The sequence below is a fragment of the Arachis ipaensis genome, chromosome B8, assembly GCF_059453495.1.
Source record: "Arachis ipaensis isolate K30076 ecotype BB chromosome B8, ASM5945349v1, whole genome shotgun sequence".
Taxonomy (NCBI): Eukaryota; Viridiplantae; Streptophyta; class Magnoliopsida; order Fabales; family Fabaceae; genus Arachis; species Arachis ipaensis.
Window position 1 is genome coordinate 1,949,833 of NC_142443.1, and position 22,524 is coordinate 1,972,356.

At 34.4% G+C, this 22,524-nt stretch overlaps 6 protein-coding genes across 6 annotated transcripts; 4 read left to right on the forward strand and 2 right to left on the reverse strand.

Moving 5' to 3' along the window:
- Window positions 1-3,577: 3,577 nt before the first annotated feature.
- LOC148546985 (uncharacterized) lies at window positions 3,578-4,591 on the forward strand. Its single transcript, XM_088496849.1, has one exon. It carries the CDS (start codon window positions 3,578-3,580, stop codon window positions 4,589-4,591), a length of 1,014 nt encoding a protein of 337 aa, XP_088352975.1.
- A 426-nt stretch (window positions 4,592-5,017) lies between these two features.
- On the forward strand, window positions 5,018-5,974 carry LOC107612050 (eukaryotic initiation factor 4A-8). The gene is made up of 3 exons (XM_016313884.3): window positions 5,018-5,085; window positions 5,206-5,312; window positions 5,532-5,974. The coding sequence occupies exons 1-3, from the start codon at window positions 5,018-5,020 to the stop codon at window positions 5,972-5,974; spliced, it is 618 nt and encodes a 205-aa protein (XP_016169370.1).
- Window positions 5,975-6,052: 78 nt separating this feature from the next.
- On the forward strand, window positions 6,053-7,168 carry LOC107610285 (heterogeneous nuclear ribonucleoprotein 1). The gene is made up of 5 exons (XM_016312351.3): window positions 6,053-6,060; window positions 6,118-6,202; window positions 6,293-6,395; window positions 6,483-6,652; window positions 6,746-7,168. The coding sequence occupies exons 1-5, from the start codon at window positions 6,053-6,055 to the stop codon at window positions 7,166-7,168; spliced, it is 789 nt and encodes a 262-aa protein (XP_016167837.1).
- A 3,945-nt stretch (window positions 7,169-11,113) lies between these two features.
- Window positions 11,114-15,060, forward strand: LOC107614160 (uncharacterized). Its single transcript, XM_016316387.3, has 6 exons — window positions 11,114-11,574; window positions 11,674-11,769; window positions 12,035-12,268; window positions 12,502-12,604; window positions 13,727-13,956; window positions 14,637-15,060. The coding sequence occupies exons 1-6, from the start codon at window positions 11,285-11,287 to the stop codon at window positions 14,854-14,856; spliced, it is 1,173 nt and encodes a 390-aa protein (XP_016171873.1). The 5' UTR covers window positions 11,114-11,284; the 3' UTR covers window positions 14,857-15,060.
- A 939-nt stretch (window positions 15,061-15,999) lies between these two features.
- Window positions 16,000-17,946, reverse strand: LOC107611837 (coatomer subunit zeta-3). Its single transcript, XM_016313728.3, has 6 exons — window positions 17,769-17,946; window positions 17,219-17,378; window positions 16,752-16,899; window positions 16,591-16,668; window positions 16,399-16,483; window positions 16,000-16,141 (listed from the first exon to the last, which is right to left on the reverse strand). The coding sequence occupies exons 1-6, from the start codon at window positions 17,778-17,780 to the stop codon at window positions 16,082-16,084; spliced, it is 543 nt and encodes a 180-aa protein (XP_016169214.1). The 5' UTR covers window positions 17,781-17,946; the 3' UTR covers window positions 16,000-16,081.
- A 195-nt stretch (window positions 17,947-18,141) lies between these two features.
- LOC107612418 (EPIDERMAL PATTERNING FACTOR-like protein) lies at window positions 18,142-19,928 on the reverse strand. Its single transcript, XM_016314132.3, has 3 exons — window positions 19,674-19,928; window positions 19,015-19,076; window positions 18,142-18,400 (listed from the first exon to the last, which is right to left on the reverse strand). Exons 1-3 carry the CDS (start codon window positions 19,774-19,776, stop codon window positions 18,194-18,196), a joined length of 372 nt encoding a protein of 123 aa, XP_016169618.1. The 5' UTR covers window positions 19,777-19,928; the 3' UTR covers window positions 18,142-18,193.
- Between the last annotated feature and the right edge of the window lie 2,596 nt (window positions 19,929-22,524).

The window sequence follows — 22,524 nt, forward strand, 5'->3', positions numbered from 1 at the left end:
TTCTTTGCCTTTTCCTCTCAGGTTTAGGCTTTCATTGTAGCATTTCCTTGCCAACTTCTGATCTCCCCTCACCGTCGCTATTCCCGCTGAGGTCGGGAATTTCATGCAGAGGTGGGGTGTCGATACCACCGCTCCGAGTCGATTAAGGGTAGCTCTGCCGATTAAAGCATTATAAGCCGACCCCACGTCGATGACTATGAATTCTATACTCAGAGTCTTTGATTTTTCCCCCTTTCCAAAGGTGGTGTGGAGGGGCAAAAATCCTAGTGGCTTTATTGGCGTGTCGCCTAATCCGTACAAGGTGTCGGGGTAGGCTCTTAACTCTTTCTCATCTAACCCTAGTTTGTCGAAAGCGGGCTTAAAGAGTATGTCCGCTGAGCTTCCTTGGTCTACTAGTGTTCTGTGGAGATGGGCATTTGCCAGGATCATGGTAATTACCATTGGGTCGTCGTGCCCAGGGATTATTCCTCGCCCATCTTCCTTTGTGAATGAAATGGTTGGAAGGTCGGATGACCCCTCTCCGACCTGGTAAACTCTCTTGAGATGTCTTTTGCGAGAAGATTTTGTGAGTCCCCCTCCCGCAAACCCTCCTGAGATCATATGGATATGTCTCTCCGGAGTTTGTGGTGGTGGATCTCTTCTCTCCACATCATCTCGATTTCTTTTTCCATGACTGTCCGACCTTTCTATGAGATATCTGTCAAGCCGACCTTCTCTGGCCAGCTTTTCTATCACATTTTTAAGGTCGTAACAGTCGTTTGTGGAGTGCCCATATATCTTATGGTACTCACAGTAATCACCATGGCTCCCCCCTCTTTTATTTTTAATGGGCCTGGGAGGGGGCAGCCTTTCGGTATTGCAAATTTCTCTGTATACATCCACTACAGGAACTTTCAGTGGAGTATAAGAGTGATATTTTCTTGGCCTATCGAGGCCGAGTTCTTCCTTCTTCTTAGCTTCCCTCTCCCTCTCTTTCGTTGAGGGAGGGTGACCAGGTCGCCAACTCGGGTCTCTTAGCCTAGCATTTTCTTCCATGTTGATGTACTTTTCAGCTCTTTCCTGTATATCGCTTAAAGAGGCGGGGTGTCTTTTTGATATGGACTGTGAGAAGGGACCTTCTCTAAGACCATTGACTAGCCCCATGATGACTGCCTCGGTAGGCAGGTCTTGAATCTCCAAACATGCTTTGTTGAACCTTTCCATATAGGCCCGTAAGGACTCCCCGACCTCCTGTTTTATTCTCAGGAGACTTGGTGCATGTTTTACTTTGTCTTTCTGGATGGAGAACCTCATCAAGAACTTCCTTGATAGGTCTTCGAAGCTGGTGACAGATCTCGGGGGGAGACTGTCGAACCACTTCATTGCTGCTTTTGACAAAGTCGTCGGAAAGGCTTTGCATCTCGTAGCGTCAGAAGCGTCAGCCAGATACATCCGACTTTTAAAGTTGCTCAGATGATGCTTTGGATCAGTGGTTCTGTTGTAGAGGTCCATATCGGGGCTTCTAAAGTTTCTCGGAACTTTTGCCCTCATTATATCCTCGCTAAAAGGATCTTTCTCCCCTAAGGGCGAATCTTCTCTACCGTCGTGGGAGTTCTGACCTTTGAGGGAGGATTCTAACTTTAAGAGTTTTCTTTCTAACTCTTTTCGTCGCTCCATCTCCTCTTTTAGGTTCTTTTCGGTTTCCTTTTGTCGTTCTCGTTCTTGTTCTAGCTGCTCGAGGCGACTGTGGACTAATCCTATGAGCTCAATTGCGTGGGATGGTCCTTCTTTTTCTGATTCGCGCCCCTCTGAGGAATTTACCTTCGGGTTTTTGATTCCGGAGGTACCTTCCCTGTGTTGATCATTGGCTTCCTGGTGAAGGGTCTGGTCTGCCTCATTGTTTCCAATGTTCAGATTTTCTTGCTCAGAATCCGTCTCCACATGACCCTCTTCAGGGGATCTATCCGCCATTACTGGTTGATCTCTCGGGTCCCCGGAAACGGCGCCAATGTTACGGTGGGTAACCGGAGATTAATGGGCTGGATGGCGTTGGTTGGCCCAAACGTATGAAGGAGGCGGCTTTCGAGTGGATTTGCTACTCGGTGCTCCTCCGTCCGACTTGTGCGTGTGAAAGAATGGGGGGTGGTACCTGCGAAGACACTCCGATGCCTAAGTTTGCAAGAGTGTGAGCAGGTTAGAGAATATTGGGACCTAGAGATACCTGAGAGGTGTCAGGGTATTTATAGTGGTGAACCAATAACCACCGCTGAAGTAGTGCCACCTTTTTAGGTGGATAACCGTTCCCATATCTTAGGGAGGTTAAGATATGGCTCTATGAAGTGGTTAGAGAGTTTCTAGGGGCAGTTACTCATTCGAATGAGTGTTATCTGCCAGCTAACCCTCGTGTCCGACTTCTTTGGAGCAGGTCGTGTTTAGTACCGACTTCTTGGGATGAAGGCTGGTACTGGATGAAGGCCAACCCTTTGGGTTGGGCCTCTTTGCTTGGATCCTGGACCTTTATTATTGGGCCAGGGTATGAACAATAATCATAACAATAATCATGCTATATGTACATAAAAAATAATTATCTGTATAAAATATATATTAAAATATAAAATACATCTTGAAAATAAGTTAAATAATACATGAATTTATATATAGATATATAGTGGTTAATAGATAATTTAATATTTAATTTTTTATATACACATATTATTTTTATTATAAAAATTATTATTATGTTATATAAATTTTGCCCCCACTACCAAAATTTTATGGATCCGTCACTGATCCACATCCCATTGTTCATTCTCCTATTTGCTCTTCTCTTGCGATTACTAGTTATTTTTTAGAGAAAAGGATAAATAGGTCTCTGACCTTTTGCCCCGTAGACATTTTCGTCCCTGAGCATTTGAAAATACTTTTAAATTCCCGACCTTAGCAAATATTAGACGGACGAGTCCCTCCGTGGAATTGCCTCCGCCGGAGCCGTCAGAGAAGTCTGATCTGGCTCCCGTGAGGATGACGTGGAACGCTTGGTTGACAGCTGGACTGCTGAGTGGAAAGCTCTATTCGAAAATTGGACAATGAAGTCCCTGCACCACTAAACTACGTCGTTTTGCCATCTTACCCTTACAAAGAACGTTACAATACCCATTACACCCATATCTCCCTTTCTGAATTACAATTAACCCTAAGGAATACCAACGATCATCATACTCTGTTTCTCCCTCCAAAAAGATCACTACCCAGGCTGAGACGTTCGCCGTGTGGAGTTGCTGTCGAAGTGGCGTCCATTGTTGTGTGACTTGCTGGCTTCTTCACCGAAGGTAAGAAGTCTGTACTGTAGCGTAGTTAGTGGATTGTGAGGTTAAATATGTATGCAAGTATAAAGTATGATGTGAATGGACTGATCGTGCATGTTGATAGAAGTTGTGAAAAAAGTATTCGGATTTTTCGGTTGAAGTTAAACTACAGTTAGGGCAAAGAAATTTTCTCGGTTATTTTTCGGTTTGGATGTTGAAGGTTGTTGCCTTTTAATATGTGAAAAGAGTAATTGTTGATCATTGTTTACAGTTTTTCATTTTTCTTGTCTCAGATGGTTGATGTGTTTGTAGTGCCTGTGTTCCACCATGGAGGTAATTTTGTGAGAGAGAGTAATGGCTGTCTGGTTTACAAAAATGGGAAGGTGGAGAAGTTTTCAGAAATGGACCTGGACTTCGTTAATTTCGGAGACTTGATCACACTGTTCAAGGGGTTGGGGTACCAATCATACAAGACAGTTTATTGGTATGATCCAATGAGTCCTGATATTGAGTCTGGGCTGCATATTCTCACAGGGGATGCAGGGATTAACGAAATACGAGAGAACAAAATGAAGAATACAGAGATTGACGAGTTTTACCTATATTTTGACCACCCGATTGATGAACCTGAGATTGTGGAGGATGCTGAAAAGCAAAGTAACAGTCCTGATGAGGGAGAGGTTTTGGTGGATGATCAGAGTTCGTCATCTGATGATGGGTACGAGAGCACGGAGGATGAGCCCTACAAACCTCCACCTCCCGGGTTTGAAAGTGACAGTGATGATGATGATACAAGTGCTGATGATGAGGGTAGCAAAAGGCAGAGAGTAATGAAGGGAAAAAAGAAAGATGTGTCTCCAAAGAAGACAACTGCAAACAAGACAGGTGCTAAAAGAAAAAGGAAGATGTGGAAGAAGATGGGACAAAGCAGTGGACCCAATGAGCAGCAGACCAGAAATAATGTTGGGCCTGATCCTAATGTGCAGCCCAACAGAGGCCCACAACCCAACATGGACCAAGATGTTAGGTTCTATGAGAGCTTGATGCAAGATGATGATGATGACCCGGTATATGACTATGAATTTGAGACTTTACATACACCTATTTCATCAGATGATGAATCTAGCAAGCATAAATTCCCTGAGTTTGATGACGATTATGAGCATGGAGAGGGGAGGTTTGAGTTAGGGACAAGGTTTGCCACCATTGACAGATTTAAGGAAGTTGTAAAAGACTCATTCATTGTTGAGGGTAGGAAGCTTAGGTGGATTAAGAATGACAAAGAGAGAGATTTAAGGAAGTTGTAAAAGACTCATTCATTGTCCAATTTTCGAATGGAGCTTTCCACTCAGCAGTCCAGCTGTCAACCAGGCGTTCCACGTCATCCTCACGGGAGCCAGATCAGACTTCTCCGACGGCTCCGGCGGAGGCAATTCCATGGAGGGACTCATCCGTCCAATATTTGCTAAGGTCGGGGATTTAAAAATATTTTCAAATGCTCAGAGACGAAAATGTCTACGGGGCAAAAGATCAGGGACTTATTTGTCATTTTCTCTATTTTTTATATAATACTGGAATTTATTGTCAAAAGTTTATTCTTTTTAAGATTTATTGCATGCCCAGATTAGATTTCTTAAGATTTAGAATGTAATCTATGTTGTAGCCATTACTTGGCACGGATTAATTATGCTAAAATTTATTATTATTATTATTATTATTTTGGTTTTGCAGTGATGGCGGGTTTGGCTCCTGAAGGAACACAATTCGATGCTCGGCAATATGATTCTAAGATGAATGATTTGTAAGTCTTTGTTCTTCTACTTTTCATGCAATATACTGTATATATTTTTTCACTCTATGCTAAAGGTTGAATTTTTCATGTACTTGTCTGTAATTTTGATGTCTTTAAAATTAATTACAGGCTTTCTGCCGATGGGCAAGAATTCTTCACCTCATATGATGAAGTCTATGATAGTTTTGATGCAATGGGATTACAAGAAAATCTTCTCAGAGGCATATATGCTTATGGTATAGTAGCAGATGAATGTTTCTTTGTTACTTCCTTTAAGTTCTTATTTTATACTGGTCTATCAATGTCTTAATTACTGTCTTATTTTAAGATCTGATGCATTGTTGTTGTGCTCTGCAATATTTAACCCATTGAAATTATATTTAAAATTTGTTTCAATGTCATGCTTAACTCTTAGACAAGATCATGAGTGATATGTTTTTTTCTTATTCCTAAAGGTTTTGAGAGGCCTTCTGCAATACAGCAAAGGGGAATTGTTCCTTTCTGCAAAGGTTTAGATGTGATTCAGCAGGCTCAATCTGGAACTGGCAAGACAGCAACATTCTGTTCTGGAATTTTGCAGCAGCTTGATTATGGAGTGGTTCAGTGTCAGGCTTTGGTTTTGGCACCAACAAGGGAGCTGGCACAGAAAATTGAGAAGGTTATGCGAGCACTTGGTGATTACCTTGGTGTCAAGGTTCATGCTTGTGTTGGTGGGACAAGTGTTCGCGAGGATCAGCGCATTCTCCAGGCCGGTGTCCACACTGTTGTTGGCACTCCCGGCCGTGTTTTTGACATGCTGCGGAGACAGTCTCTTCGCCCAGATTACATAAAGATGTTTGTTTTGGATGAGGCAGATGAAATGCTTTCTCGTGGTTTCAAAGACCAGGTTTGCGCTTAATTTGTTTCAAGACTTTCAAGTACATGTTTTTTTAAGGCTGCATTTTGTTTTGAAAACAGAACAAGACAGGATATTGAGATGTTTTTGTATTTTGTTTGATGATAAATTAAATAAAAGATAGAATAAATTCTGAATTATACAAGGTGCACTAATCAAGTGTATCAACTTGCTGATTCAGCTGTTGCAGATGAAGTTTTGTCACAGGAGCATACCATAGACGGCAGAGTGGTAATCTATTCATTTCAAATACACAATTTCAATCATTTTAGTGCATATTCCTTCCCCTCGTGACAAACTAACTCCTTTTTGTTTTATCAGGTTGAAGTGAAGAGGACTGTCCCTAGGGAGGACATGGAAGTTACTGGAGTATTCAGAACAAAGAAGATCTTTGTTGGCGGATTACCCCAGTTTTTCACTGATGGTATAGGGAGCCAGCCACCATTTTTTTTTTCTGGATTGCAGTGCGATTATTGAATCTGTCTTTTGACTGTAGCTAATTATATTGTAGATGAATTGAAGGATTACTTTTCAACTTATGGTAATATTGTTGAGTACCAAATCATGCTAGATCATAAAACTGGAAGATCTAGAGGCTTTGGATTTGTCACTTTTGACAATGAAGATTCGGTTGAAAAGGTCTTCTCGGCAGGAAAAATACATGAACTTGGAGGCAAGCAGGTAAGTCAAATTCTTGTCCCAAACATAGGCTGATACTACTTTATATATTCCTTATGTATTCTTTTAAATAAGAGAATCTGACTATAAATATAGGTTGAGATTAAGAGAGCCGAGCCTAAAAGATCAGGGAATTCATATGGTGGAATGGATGGATTTGGTGCATACAGTTCTAGAGGTCATAATCATGGAAAATGGGATGAACCGTATACTAATTTTGGCATGAACAGGCAATGTGGCCATTTCGAAGGAAGCTACGGAGGAATCTCTGCAGCATCCTACGGTGGCTATTGTGGATATGGTTATGGATTTGGATATGGTAGAATGTATGGGTCTGGTGGGTATAGATTCAATCCTTATGGCAATAGTGGTTGTGGTTATGGTGGCATGAGTATGCATGGAAGAGCAGGTCGTTTCAATCGTACTGGTAGCAATGACAATGATAGTCCTGCTGCTGCAAGATATCATCCTTACTGGAATGGATTGGTTTTACAAAATCAGGAAACCATAGAAAGGTAAGAATGCAGCAGAAGTATCATGAAGGTTGCCAAATTGGCTTACCAAATTACAATATTAAATGTCAGGTTCCTTGCAATGCCTCTAAGAGGACCGGGGTTCATACTACGTTTAAAGGTCCATATAAGCGAAGGAGTTAGCTTAATTTTGTTTCAGTATATAGTTAACTTTTACAATTGTGTTCATTATATATACGTGTGTATATATATATATATATATATATATTTTTCCTTTGCATATTTGCACAGGTTTTTAGGTTTTTTGTTGTATTTTGATTTTATCCATCAAAAGAGAAGAGATTATATAAAATTCCCTCGCATGTTTGATATTTGTTAAATCAATCGGAATCACGAGCAAATGGAATATTTGTACAATGTGTACAATGAACTATGAGTTATAAAATGAACATCATTTATATTATCTAGAATAACCATTCGAGTACCAGGAATAATAAACATTTTATGTCATGAAACCACTCATCTCAAAAACTTAAACTAATTTTGGGATTTATCAAGGATCAAATTCTTGACCTTTTAGATCTAAAGCTCTGATATAATGTTATGAAACTATTCATTCCAAAAGTTTAAGTTGATAGGAAAAGGTAATACTAATGGTTATATCTCTAATATTGAATTGGACATCCTTAAATCTCCATTGTACATATTGTATAGATATTCCATTGACTTCCTATACTTCCTTAATCAAAAAATGCTACGTGTTTAAGTTGTTTGGAGAATGAAATTTTTTTTTGGTCAGATGGATTAAACAGTCCTTAATCCTAGACATTAAACATGTATTATACATCTACACACTACATGAATTTATTTAAGAATTTTTTTTTTTATCTATAACAATATATAATGCCAAAACATGAGGTTTGGTGTCCAATTTTCTATTTCCTATTTTAACCCTACTACCATAATTCAAAAATATTATACAGTTACTTATTTTTCTACCATATTTCAGTTACAAAAACTCACCCATAACTTCTATTCAATTCTTTACTCCACAATCTCTTTTTTATTTTTTTATTGTTTTGTGGCCATATATGAAATGGAAAAAAAAATAATTAGAAGCCAACAAGTGTTTAACCAGTAGTGATAAATAGTATTTTTATAGATCTTATTATATTTTGAGATATTCATTTAAATTATATTTTGTTTAATTTTATGTTAGTCTTTGTTTGTACTTTGTATAGTGTTATTTTGAGTATGTCTGTGAGTATTGTACTCTGATGGTCTGTCCGGCAATTTAGCCTAATTCTAATTATTCTATTAGAATATTTTTTGTAATCATAAAAAATATATCTTTTTTATTTTTTTTATAATTTCATCTATTCTACTATTTTTTTGACCTCTTAATACACTTTGTTATATTTCTCTTGCTACTATTATTTTGTTACCTTCAATACCATCGATTTCATCACATCCATCGTTACAAATTTCATTTAGTTTACAAAGATAGTGTTCTATCTTTTTCTCTTACCAAGGAAAAACGAATTTTTTTTCATCTAAGATGTATTCTTTTTTTTTTTTTAAATATGTATGTACCTATCAATAATGAATTAAAAAAGTCTAATATTTTGTTAAATTCATTTTTTTCTTTTTTAAATTACTTCATATGGAATAATATTATTTTTTAATTTTTAAATTATTAACTATACAGAATATTATATTTAAAATTTGAGTACATAAATATTTATTTTTAAATTAAACTAAAATAAATAAATTATATTACAAAAATATAATTTATTTTAACTTTAATAATATCATTTGTTTGGCATATGGCAATGGTTATTTGATTAACGTATAAAAGATGTAACATATAAATACTTAGTGATATTTAATTACGGTGGGTGAAGAAAAGGTGGAAGGAGAAAAAAAAACTAGAAAGAACAAAGTAATATAATAATGACGACTAGACAATGACAAGTATGTGTATAGAGAATAATAATAATAATAATAATAATAATAATAATAATAATAATAATAATAATAATAATAAGAGAAAGAATAATGTTTGTTATAATAAGGGGATATAATAAAAGTTATAAATTAATAATTTTGAAAAATAATGAAATTAAAGAAAATTAAAAAAATTAAATATAAAATTAAAAAAATTAAAATATTTTTTATCAATTGAAATTATAGATGAAAATAAAGAGTCCTTTGAATATAAATTTTTATTTCGACTTCAAATTAAATACTATTAAAAATAAATAATTAAACTTAATAACATTTATAAATAGTTAATTTATATATAATGTTTCTAAATTTTTATTTTAATTTTTTATGCATAATAACAACATAATAAATTTGTTTAATATCTTATTTAATTTAAATTTATAAATTTTATACATTTTAAAAGTTAATTTGATAATTTGGGTAAAAAATTTAAATGCTTTATGTCTTATTTTTTTTTTTTTTTTGTGAAACTTCAACAACTCATAAAAGTTAACAGAATAGATGGTTATAGATCAAAGTGATAGACAATATTAAAAGTTGCGAACTTACGATAATAGTACTTGGTAATAATTAATTACGGACGTTCGGGTGAAGAGAAAACAGAAAGAGAAGGAAAAAATCGAGAAAGAAAAATAAGGTAATATAATAATAATAATAATGGCGATGAGACAATGACATGTATGTGTATAGAGAATAATAACGAGAGGAAGAATAGTGTTTGATATTGTAAGGGATATAATAATAATATAAATTAATAATTTTGAAAATATAATAAAATTAAAGATAATTTAAAAAATTAAATATAAAATTAGAAAAAAAAATAAAATATTTTTTAACAATTAAAATTATGCATGAAGATAGAGTGTTTTGAATATAAATTTTTATCTCGACTTCAAATTAAATACTCATTAAAAATAAATAATTAACTTAATAACGTTTATAAATAGTTAATTTGTAAATAATATTTTTAAATTTTTATTTTGATTTTGTTACACATAATTTTTAATTGAATAATCTTGAAACGCTTATATATTTATTTTTATGGTCAATAAATCTAACAATTTTTCAAGACTAAACAAGTTATTGATAAGAAGATGTATGATGAATTACGAAGAGTTTTGTCCAGATACACAATTTTTATACTCTCCTATTTTGTTTATTAATTATTCTTATATTTTGATATTTAAAAACGAAAAAAATAAGCATTCTCATTTATTCTATTTTTTCACTATTTATAAAAAAATGAAGAGCTCTTCGTATTTAGATTTATATTTTGGCCTTTCACTTAAAAAAGATGAAGACAAATATGAATATCCATGACATTTAAGTAAAAATTATCTTTTGTAAATAACTAACATGCATTTTGGTTTATATATACTATTTTTGAATTAGAATAATGTTATTATCATTATTTTTTGAATTATATTTTGTTTATAATAATTTTAATTTTAATAAAATATATGATATAAATAAAGTCACGTCAACGTTAAAATAAAAACATACTTATCTAATAAATTTGAAGAGTGAATAATATGTTAACAAAACAATAAATTAATATCTTAAAAACAATAGAAAAGCGACTGTTAGTGCCTGTTGAGCCGCTAGTAAGACTTAAACCCGGATGCAGCTACTTGCGAAGCAGCAAATCCTGCCACTAGCACCAAGCCCTCGGTTGCAGAATCAAGTTTAACAAAATTGTTAAAATTAAAAAATTACTTACGGACCATTCTCTCTCTTCCCTTTAATGATCGTTCCTTCTTCTTTTACGAAAATTTGTGTTATGCTTTAAAATTTGTGTAGGACAAAAAATGCGAAAAATGCAATCCGCACTTTGATTAGATGCTAGTGGAGCACATACTCGTACGCATGTTACTGTTTTTATAAAATATAAAGATCAAAATTTTTTAAACGAGAAAGTTGGTAAAATAATAAATTGAAAAGTTACTCTTAAATTAAGATAATATATTAACTATTTACTCTATTATTTTACCAACTTGTTGCTCGAGAGAATCCAAATTCAAAATATAAATATACATTTTAAGAAGACGAGGATTCTGTGATATGCTCAAGATAGATGCAAAATTGTTGAGGACATGGATCAACTATAACAAGTTGCTGTTAACTGTCAACACTTAACATCTCTCATTCTGTGGAGATGGCAATTCAGAGAGGGTTCTCGAAATCGAAAGCGACGAAATCAGCGACATCCCCGATCCTGGTGCTAGCGGCAACTGTCACCGCCATTGCCATTATCTTCCTTATCTTCTCTCTCCTCTCCACCACTTCTTCAAACGCCAATTATCCGCAACACCACCAACTCCGAAGGTACCTATATTGGGGCGACAGAATCGATTGCCCCGGAAAACACTGCGATTCCTGCGAGGGTTTGGGCCACCAGGAATCAAGCCTCCGCTGCGCTCTCGAAGAAGCCCTCTTCCTCCAAAGGTACTCTTTTTCTTTTCTGCAATCTTACTATTTACCTCTACCTACATTCTATTAGCTTTGTAACTTTATTGTGAGGTGTTGGATTTAATTGAAGTGCAGAACCTTCGTTATGCCGTCTAGGATGTGCATCAACCCCATACACAACAAGAAAGGGATCCTTCACCATTCCGTTGCTAATGCTACTTCTGAGGAAATGTGAGTTCTTTTCTTTCTTCAATGTTGATGTGTTTTTCGTTACTCAATTCATGTGTCTGGATCCGTTCTTGTTTACAGTTTCTGTGAGGTGAACAAACATTGCTGCTTGTCATGGTTTTAAATTGTGCTTTCTTGTTGTATTGTGATTGCTATGGGAAGTTGGAGCTGATGCAGCTGCTCTTGCTATCATGATTCAGTTATAGAAACTGTTGAAAATGCAAATTTACGTCTGCAACTTTTTTTTTTTTTTTTTTTGTGGCAATAGGTGGGCAGGTAGTTCTTGTGCCATGGATTCTTTGTATGATGTGGACAGGATGTCCGAGACTATTCCCGTGATTTTGGACAATTCAAAAGAGTGGTATCATGTTCTGGAAACGAGCATGAAGCTGGGAGCCAGGGGAGTTGCACATGTGCAGGGTGTTAGCCGTGTCGAGCTTAAACAGGATACTCACTATTCAGGTCTGTTGCTTATCAACAGAACCGCTAGCCCTCTTTCTTGGTAGGTCAGCCAACCTCTTTTGGTTATGACGTATGTTTAGTATAGAATTTCATGGAAGTTTGATTATTGATTGTAAAATCATGGCTCGAAATTTATGTTATTAGACCCTAGACATACAGGATTCCTCCTAATATTTGGCAGTTATATGTGAACATGATTATTACTTCTATCTAGTCATTATTCTTCTAAAAATTTCCAATTTTCTTGAGATGTGAGTAATGATGGTGTTTCAGGTTTATGGAATGCAAGGATCGAAACAACCGTAGTGCTATAATGTTGCCATACTCGTTTCTGCCATCAATGGCAGCACGTAAACTAAGAGATGCAGCAGAAAAGGTCCACCTGACACACAATCTTTTTAAAGCTTCTCTTTAAGTTTGGTAAACTTCTCGTGCTAGATATATTGATTTATTATATTTTATAAGATGTTTATTGCTTGAATAATACATTACTGTAATGGTAGTGCTTTATAATATACTTTAGAGTGTGCCTACAGTGTTCTATGGCCAAATATCTTCACTGCTTTATAATACACCTTCTCCCTTCCTTTGGAGAGATTATAGGTGAGGGTTTAGGATTTAGGGTGAGTGAGTGAGAACTGTTGGTTTGTTTGTGAAAATTTTCAATGAAGCAAAGGGTTGGATGTTATTGTCTAGATTCTTCTATGTATCCATGCTTGAATGTTTCATTTATGTGCTACTCAAGGATTTCGCAGCAGATTTTCCTTACGTTGATTTTTTATCCAAAAGAAATTTCATGGAGAGGAAAGAAATGAAGTGGGAATTGGGGAGAGGTAAGACATCCTCTGAAGCAGAAATGAAAAGAATGACTAGGAAAAGGTACTAAGCAAGAAGGCAACATTGATACCCAGAGTCTTCCCGTAAAGGTAGCAGTGAATACTTTGAAACAGCCATTAGGAGAGCATAAACAAAGGAGCTGTTTGGGATGAACCACAAATTAGAGAGGGTAGAGATTATGGGTAGACTGATGTTCTGATTTCCTGATTCATAAAATTTCAGTGAAGTTAGAGCAATTTCCTGTTTTTTTGCTTCTTTCTGAGGAAAATAAAATTATACCTAGTACAGACATGCCCTTTCGATATACAGAAATATGTGCTGAGGTCCTCCTAGGAGACATCATCTTCTTTCCCAATCCTCCACATGATGATATTTTACTTTACATCCTGAATAGAGTTCTCGTTGTAGATGAATTATATTGTGATCTATGTATGTTTGCAGTGATTGTCAGGACTTGTGATACAGTCACTTATCTAAGATTTTGAATTCATGGCTTGATTGATGAAATTTAATTATGCAGCTCATATATGAGTGTTATTCTGCAAATTTGAGAATTTTGTGATTATAGTTATAACATGCTGGCTGAGTTCACACTATAGCCTTACATTCAAAAAACTATTTCCAAGTTTCACTGTTCAATTTCTGACCTGCTTGGTCACAGATCAAAGCACAACTTGGTGAATATGATGCCATACATGTCCGTCGTGGGGATAAAATAAAGACCAGGAAGGACAGATTTGGAGTAGCAAGGAGCCTGCATCCTCACCTTGATAGGGATACGCGAGCGGAATTTATACTCTGCAGAATCGCAAAGTGGGTCCCTCCTGGAAGAACCTTATTTATTGCTTCAAATGAAAGGTCTCCTGGATTTTTTTCACCGCTTGCTGTCAGGTAACTGTTCTATTGTGCACATGGGTTCCTAGAAAATTGAAACTTTTAAAGGTAGTATAATTTAGGAATCTATATGGCGTAATCTAGAATATTTATATTCATCATTGAATGAAGTTGATCTTTTCAATTTTATGATGTTATAAATATGAAATACTTGTTACTCATGAACCATCAAAGGATGTGCATTACATACTGGACTTGTGTGTCATTTTTTCGGTTCCAATAACATGTGGAGTTATCAAATTGTGCAATAGCTGTATCATACTAGTCTCCATGGCTGTGAAAGACTTCATCTGCATGCATGCCGGTGTTTGTGTGTTTGTTTCTTCGTGTGCATTCATCGAGACATGAGATTATTTTCTCTTAAGTTGGGCTATAATATCCTATCTTGTATCTGCTTTCTATTGGTTCACCTATTGCGGTGAAAATGTTGTGTTCATATGCAGTTTGGACACCACTTAAATCCACACCCTATCCAATGGATGGAGTGTGAGTGTGCCCCATGACCTATAAGAACATATAACACAACTCTATTGCGGTTGGTTCTTATATTTTACCCAATCACATTGATCATATAATTCATGGAACAATGACTCTTTAAAGGTTTTGTATCTCGATGTAGCTTTCGGCTGAGATTACGTTCTATTGATGTTCATGATGATTCAAATTCAAATTTGCAGGTACAAAATGGCATATTCTTCAAACTACAGTCAACTCCTGGATCCCTTGATTGAGAACAATTACGAGTTATTCATGGTGGAGAGACTTATCATGATGGGTGCGAAAACCTTCATTAGAACATTCAAAGAAGATGACACTGATCTTAGCCTCACTGATGATCCCAAAAAGAACACAAAAGTTTGGCAAATACCTGTCTACACAGCGGATGAACCATGCTGACACCTATATACATAGTACACTACAATTTCTATGTAATCCACATTAAGTAGAAACACTTGCATGATCCCAAATCTTTGGGAAGAAATGCTAAGGGACTAGGGAAATGTGAGCCTTAGTTCATATGTTGTAAATTTTGAGGTTAGTTAGAACTAAAATTAGATTCATTCTTTAAATGCATTATGCATGTATTTATTTCGCTCCGAAGCTGACAAGGCCATCTCTTTTCTTTCATTTTTGTTTTCACTATCGTTTGTTTTTATGTCTGAGGTTTGAGCCGAAACTAGGAATCATATTTCATACATACAAATCCTATTCAGCAAATCGGCTTTCTTTAAAGCTTCAAATCATAATTTGGTAAATTCTCATCTCTTATAACTCTGATCAGAATATGTTTTTTGCATATTTAAAATAGAAATCTTGAAGACATATTAAGAGAGAAAAAAACAAATTCTAGCATTTCTCCCCGATATTCCAATCAAATATTTTTTTTTTAATTTTCTTTTTGTAATTTGTTGGATGTCCATTTTTGAAGAGTTATGTTTGGTACTATTTATTTTATATAAGATTTTAGCTATTTAATGTTTATCATTGAACTGAATTTTAATGAGATCTAGTATGTTATCCAATAATGGATGAATTATTACAATGTTATATGCAAAATTAGTAGAATAATTAGTTTTCATTCTTGAATGTCCAAAGAGCATCTGTATAATTTGTGTTCCAAACAGAAAATTCAAGATTCATTTACTAGTCACGATTTTGTTACATCTGTTTTCTTTTGGATTTAAGTAATTGAACTAAACTAAGATTTCCTAACATATAAAAAGGGTTAGTTGATACAAAAAAGTCTTCGAAGCTAAAAGATTTAATCGAAAGTTAAGGTAATGAAACTAAATTATATCCAAGAAGTGTGAATAAGGTTAGCTCAATTGGCATGTGCGATAAATGATATAGGATTCAGGATTGAACCGAATTGTGTAAGTGCAGTATAAGCTTTCCTCTTTCCACCTTAAAGTTTTATTTAGGATAGATATAAATCATAGAGAGTCTTTGCTATATTTAAATGGAACTAGAAATATAGAATTAAAAAGGAAAAGAAAGAGAGAGAGAGAGGGTATAAGACTATATAAGCAGCCGATAAGATGCCCAGAAAAAATCAGAAGACAATTTTTTTTACGCCAAATATCGCTCAAAATGTAACAAAACTCATCTCTGTATGAAAACATCATTTTAAAAGGGTTCTTGTCAAATGTTCTCTAGCTGTAGCCCATGCTTGAGTAAGTGTCTGCAATATCAGAAGTTCAATGTCAGAAGAAGACCGCAGTTATTTTTATCAGTCAAATGTCGAGACTAATTTATACACAACAAATTGACCAAATATACCTTACATAATATGTGATTAAGATTCTCAATAATAATTTGACTATTTGAGGAACAAATCCAACAACCTCGCGTCTATATGGCAAATCATATGTTTCTAATGTGCAAATTAAAACAATAAGCAACATTACTGCCACAAATTAACTGAGAATTTTGCATTACCTGCTCAGACAAGGGGGACTCTGCATCCAAGTTATGGGAGGTCACTTTTTCAGCAATTAATGGTCCATTTGTTTCAAGTATCATTCTTCAAAGCAGAAATTGTTTAAAGAAACAAATTAAAATTTTACGCAAATACCAAATTGTGTAATAATAATAATATAATAATAATAATAATAATAAAAAATCACATACCCTCCATCAACAATCTCGTCAAGACATAAGAGAACGAGATCCAAATTTTCAAGTGCCTCTCTTTTGTCAACATTATTTCTGTAAACAGCACAAAATATTACGTTTGATGAGTAAAAGCAAATGTATAGTTATAACTAGCAAAAAAAAAAGGACCTGAATACCTCAAGAGAAGCGTGATTGCATCAAAGAAACCCTGAAGAACTGATGATAAAATGATCTCATTCTCATCATCACTGCCGGTGATAAAGAAATGCAGGTCTTGTACAAATTTGTAAATAATGATATTGTTCTCAAGCAATGTTATCTCAGCTGCAGATTACACGAAACAATGTATTGGAGTATTGGTCATCAAAGAAGCATTACAAACATGAGAACCTCTATGATATCAACCAACCTTTCTACCTAGTAAACAGAACACTTAATTATGCTTCCACTAAAATTTAGAGCATGCTAGGTTGCTAGCCATTGCAGACTCACTTCCCCCAATGGAAAATTTTGATATTTTTTAATTGCTAACATCATAAAAAGGGTGATTAAATTTGAATACAAAGGAGTTCTAGTTTAAATGGCTAATACAAGCAGATACACAAAAACATAAGGAACCCTAGGAACATTGTGTTGTTGTTACCTTCTGTTCGAGCATTGGTCTTAACGGTCTTACTGAACACAAACTTCTCAAAAGCAAGCTTTGCACTGTTTGTTGGCCAGTCATCTGAAAAATATTTGACTGCAACACGCTTTCCCTCGGAATCCAAAAGAAGAATATTCTTTATCGCCGGACACGAGACCTAAAGATCAAACCATATATGCAGATGATATCAATCACCAACAATTTCACAACATTATCCAGATTCACATTATTCAAGGCCATATATAGTCCATCAAACTTTATGATATAATAATTAATCTTGTCTAATAAGACCTGCAGCATTGAATCAAATCTATTCCTTCTATGATCAAATTAACAAATCGTTTGGCAAAGATCAATAAGAAAAAGACGACCTAATTGGATCTGAATTCTGAAATGAAAATCAGTTACGACACTAAGAATCTGCGATTGGGAATATATTAGCAACATATTCATCAGCTTTATAGAAATTCGAAAACAATCGATGATACAATAACAAGATACAACAGTAATTTTCAGCTGAAAACGATAGAGAGGAAGAGAGAATTACATGATGCGCCATTGAAGAGAAACGGAATGAATGAGAGAGTGCGGGGAATTTTGAGATCTAAAAAGTGTGACATTGGGATTTCATTTACGCGGGGAACAAGGGTAATTTCGTAAATATATCGCGAACCATTGGCCTAATAATAATATTTCACCTTCCAAGTAGCCGATAATTTATGTTCAAACTGACCAATCCTCTTCGAGTTTTCAAATAACATTTTATTTTAACAAATTCACTCAATTATCTTTGCATAAATCTTCTGCATTAACATTTAATTTTAACAAATTAAGTCAAATGAAGTTGGTCACGCATTGTGCATGTATTTTACATATGTGGTTGGTACAGAGAAAAAAAGCAAATGAAATGGAGTATTAAATTATACATTGAATTGGATATGATGATATGAACAAAATGAATTAATTAATTAATCATGGGCTGTAGAAGAAGGGACCACACTTGCATCTCCAGCTCTCAGGCTCATAATTGGCGTAGTGAATGGCTAAATGAGTGCGCTTGCCGGTGCTGGGAACTTGAATGGCTTCACATGGTGTGCAACCATAGCACTTGTGCTCACAGCTTGGTGGACTTGACCCTATTTTCTTCACTGCTTTCCAATTTTCCAACGACTTCATCTTCTTTAACCATCACCAGCCAAGACAAAAACAATTTGGGAAATGCTATGTAAACAATGATTATTTTAAACAACATGAACAACCACCAATCAAATAAAAATACACTACACCCTAATGAGAAGTGCTAGGTAAACAATGACTATTTTGAACAATATGAACAACCACCAATCAAATAAAAATACACTACACCCTAATTTAATGCTACTAATTAAATTTACTCTTTTAATCCTATTAATTCACATCGTTTACACATTGTTCATTGGGTAGGTAGACAAAAAAAAGCCAGAACTTGCCTTATTTAGCATTAATTAATTGTCGCAACAATGAATGAATGCTAAATAAGTCAAATTATGGTTGTTTTTGGCTGATTTTCTTTGGTTACCAAACATTTCCGTTGTTCAAAAATATTATTGGTTACCTATACTTTTCCCACCCTAATTTAATGCTATTAATTAAATTTATGGTTAATTTACTCTTTTAACTCTATTAATTCACATTGTTCACACATTGTTTAAAAATATTGTTGGTTATCTATACTTTTCCAAACAATTTGGGTCAGAATAGAATAGAGAATGGAACCACTAAGTAAAAGAGAAAAATGTGCACAATACACGTACCTTTTCTGACTCTATAGTAGTATAGGGTGGTGAAGACTTTGGTGCTGCTGACTCATTTGTACCTGATGATTAAGCATGGATAAAACACAAGATCATGATGAATGACATGCTGTGAAAAATGCTATAACAGAGATGCCAATTTATCTTCAAAGATATTGACAGATCACAATTTACTTAAGAACTATGAGGATGGTAAAAGGACACAATATGACACGGGACATATAGAAATACGAATTTCAAACTTTTGTTAAAACTGTGTTTGGAGAAGTATTTCTTTATATAGATTGAAAGGTTGTTGTGTCTAAAATGTATCCGATATGCAGACACAGTAACCGAATGAAGTATATGTTTTTCATAGTTTAACAATAGTGTCCTTCCTTTCATATTAGCATGGAAATAGCTAAAGACATATAGAGAAGTTCTAAGAAAAGTAGGAGCTTAACACTAAAATAAGTCCTTCTTTCAAGGTGCATGTTATGTTTACTTAAGCTAATGGAAACTTTCACTTCTCCAACAATTGATCATATAAGAAGACTATATTTAATTTATGAACCAAAATTTAAAGCAAATTCAATTTTGAGGGGATAGAATAATTGATTTTGGGAGCTATAGCATGCAAGCAAAAAATATGCTAAAAATGGTATATAGGGTAAAGAAACCTGGATGGGACATGGCATGATCTGGAGAAAAAGGCCTCTTAGCTACAGAAACCCAACTCACTGATTGGAGAACAATCAGAAAGCACAAGAATCTTCCCTTCATTCCAGCTTCTTTTTGGGTCAAAATCACAAATTATGAATGTGATGATGATATCTAAATCCTCCCCTTCAGTAGAATAGGCAAGGCATGATGATTGCTACAACATATATATAGAAGCAAGAGAAGAACTGCTATCAAAGCATGTAATGCTTGCAATTCCCAAAATAATCTTCACAAATCACAACCTTTGCAGTGTGTATATATATATATATATATATATATATAGAGAGAGAGAGAGAGAGAGAGAGAGATTTTGCTTCACAATGCAAGCAAGTGATGCACTGCTAGTTAAGGAGGCTAGCTTTCTGGGTCAGTGATTTTCACTGTCTTTCTTTTTTCTGCCTCTAATGGTAGCTTCGATTGCTTACCTTTCTATACAAGCCAAAGCTCTCTCTGAAGAAAGAAAAAAAGGGTCTAAAAAGAGAGTAGTACTACATATGGTGGTCCACAAGTCCAGAATAACAGCACCCTTTTTAGGCCTTGAACACCCTGCAAAGACACCCTAATCATAATTATATATCTGATATATCATATGATATTGCAGTTTAAAAATAATAACAATAATAGCTTTGACACCTAGAATGCAGAGCTTTTGTCTTCTACTGATGCTTTCTTTGCCCCATCCCTCACACTAAGAAAGAAAGAAAGAAAGAAAGATATATACAGTATCATCAATGCCACAGTGCTACTTAATTATATGAAGTGGAAAGAAGGTACCACAGCCTTTGAGACATTCAAATCTTGCACCAGAAAAATATATGTTTATACATTACACATAATAATAGTATTTAATGAAGTTAGTTAAGGTTTTCTTTTACTGTGTTCACTTTAATTGTGGTGTAGTAGTACTAGAGTCAACTTTTCTACTGGGTGGTTGTTGAGAGAACAGATGATCTGAGCCATTGAATGAAGAAACAGATTATGTAGTAGTACATTTATTTATGATGGTTGAAGGGGGGGCATTATTATTAGTATTTATTGATGGAAAAAAAGCAGCTATGATAGTAGCATGGGGCACTTGGAGGGTTCAGTTGCATTTATTCACTGCTCTCATCTGCTACTAAGACTAAAGCTCTTTTTAGGAATTAGAAAAAAGTATCTACTCTACTAATTAATAGGGTGTGGCCAATTCAGCATTTGTGTAAGAACTTATTAATTAAAGCATTTCATTAATTAATTAATATCATATTATATTGCAGCTAGCATTTGAATTTTGATTTTCATAAGACTTGATCACATTATTCTTTGGTGATCACATTTGGGTTCACATCAAAATGCCAACAATTTTGCCAGGGATCTTGCAATGCACGTAACATCATCAGTTAATTTCAAACATTCCATCCAAATTGTATTATGGCCACAAAGACAATGTAATGGTCATTTTGGTTCATGATCATCACAATCATAATTATTTCCAGCTTGGAGAGGGTCATTTTTGTGGCCACCTACAATTTTCAAAGGCCACATGTATGTCTTAGTGATACACATACTTTATAATACATTGTCACGCGTTATGGGATACATCTGCTTCATGAAAAAAAAAAATAATTAAATTAGTTAGAAGTAATACTAAATAAAAATTATCAGCGAGTCAAAAATAGAAAATTAGTTTAAATATAAGATAAATAAATTAAAAATATTAATCATCTAACATTTCTCGTATTATATATACCAAAAAAAAGCATTTGCGGCTTTAATAAAATCACAAGATGGTTAAAGGCACAGAGAGAGTGTTTCATCACATTATTTGTGACTAGTAATTTAGTATTGTTTAGTGAGTAAGAACCATTGATTTTAAAGTCATCCCATGAGATTGTCTGTGCTATTGTTGTAATAAGACAAAATAACAATTGGAGTGAACAAGAAAGAAAAAAATAAAAGTAGTACAAAAGCTTAGTGGACAAGACAAATACATATACATACAAATATATATAGGTTTAGTGTTAGTATGTGTTTGGAAGATGGAAATAATAAGGGGAAATTTGACATGTGTTTCATGATTGCTAGATTCCTTGTTGGGATTAATTGCGTGCCTCAACTACGTACGGCTTCAAGCTTCTGTTTCACACATTTCATCGTACTCTTTTGGAGCTTCATTTCTTGTGTGCTACCACCAAAGGGTTGTAAAGGTAATAAATCATATCCAAACTCCTCCTTTTACCTTCTCGGAAATGTTTGGTAACCAAAGAAAATCAACCAAAAACAGTCATAACTTGCCTTATTTAGCATTTATTAATTGTTGCGGCAATTAATAAATGTTAAATAAGGCAAGTTCTCACTATTTTTTTTGTCTCCCTAGCATTACCTCTTACCTTCTCTTTCATTTATATTATCGGAAATGTTTGGTAACCAAAGAAAATCAGCTAAAAACAGTCATAACTTACCTTATTTAGCATTTATTAATTGTTGCGATACTTATATTATATTAAAAAAAAGAAAAAGTATAGGTAACTAACAATATTTTTGAACAATGTGAATTAATAGGGTTAAAAGAGTAAATTAATCTTAAATTTAATTAGTAGCATTAAATTAGGATGTAGTGTATTTTGATGTGATTGGTAGTTATTCATGTTGTTCAAAATGATTATTATTTACCTCGCATCGTGAAAAAATTGATAAAGTCATAAAATAATATATTAATTATTTTTAATTTTGTAATTTTTATAAAATCCATAAAAAAATGTGGAGAATTATCTTTTGAAAATAATAATATTGCTCTCGTTTTTTATAATGTCACTCTACATATGATAT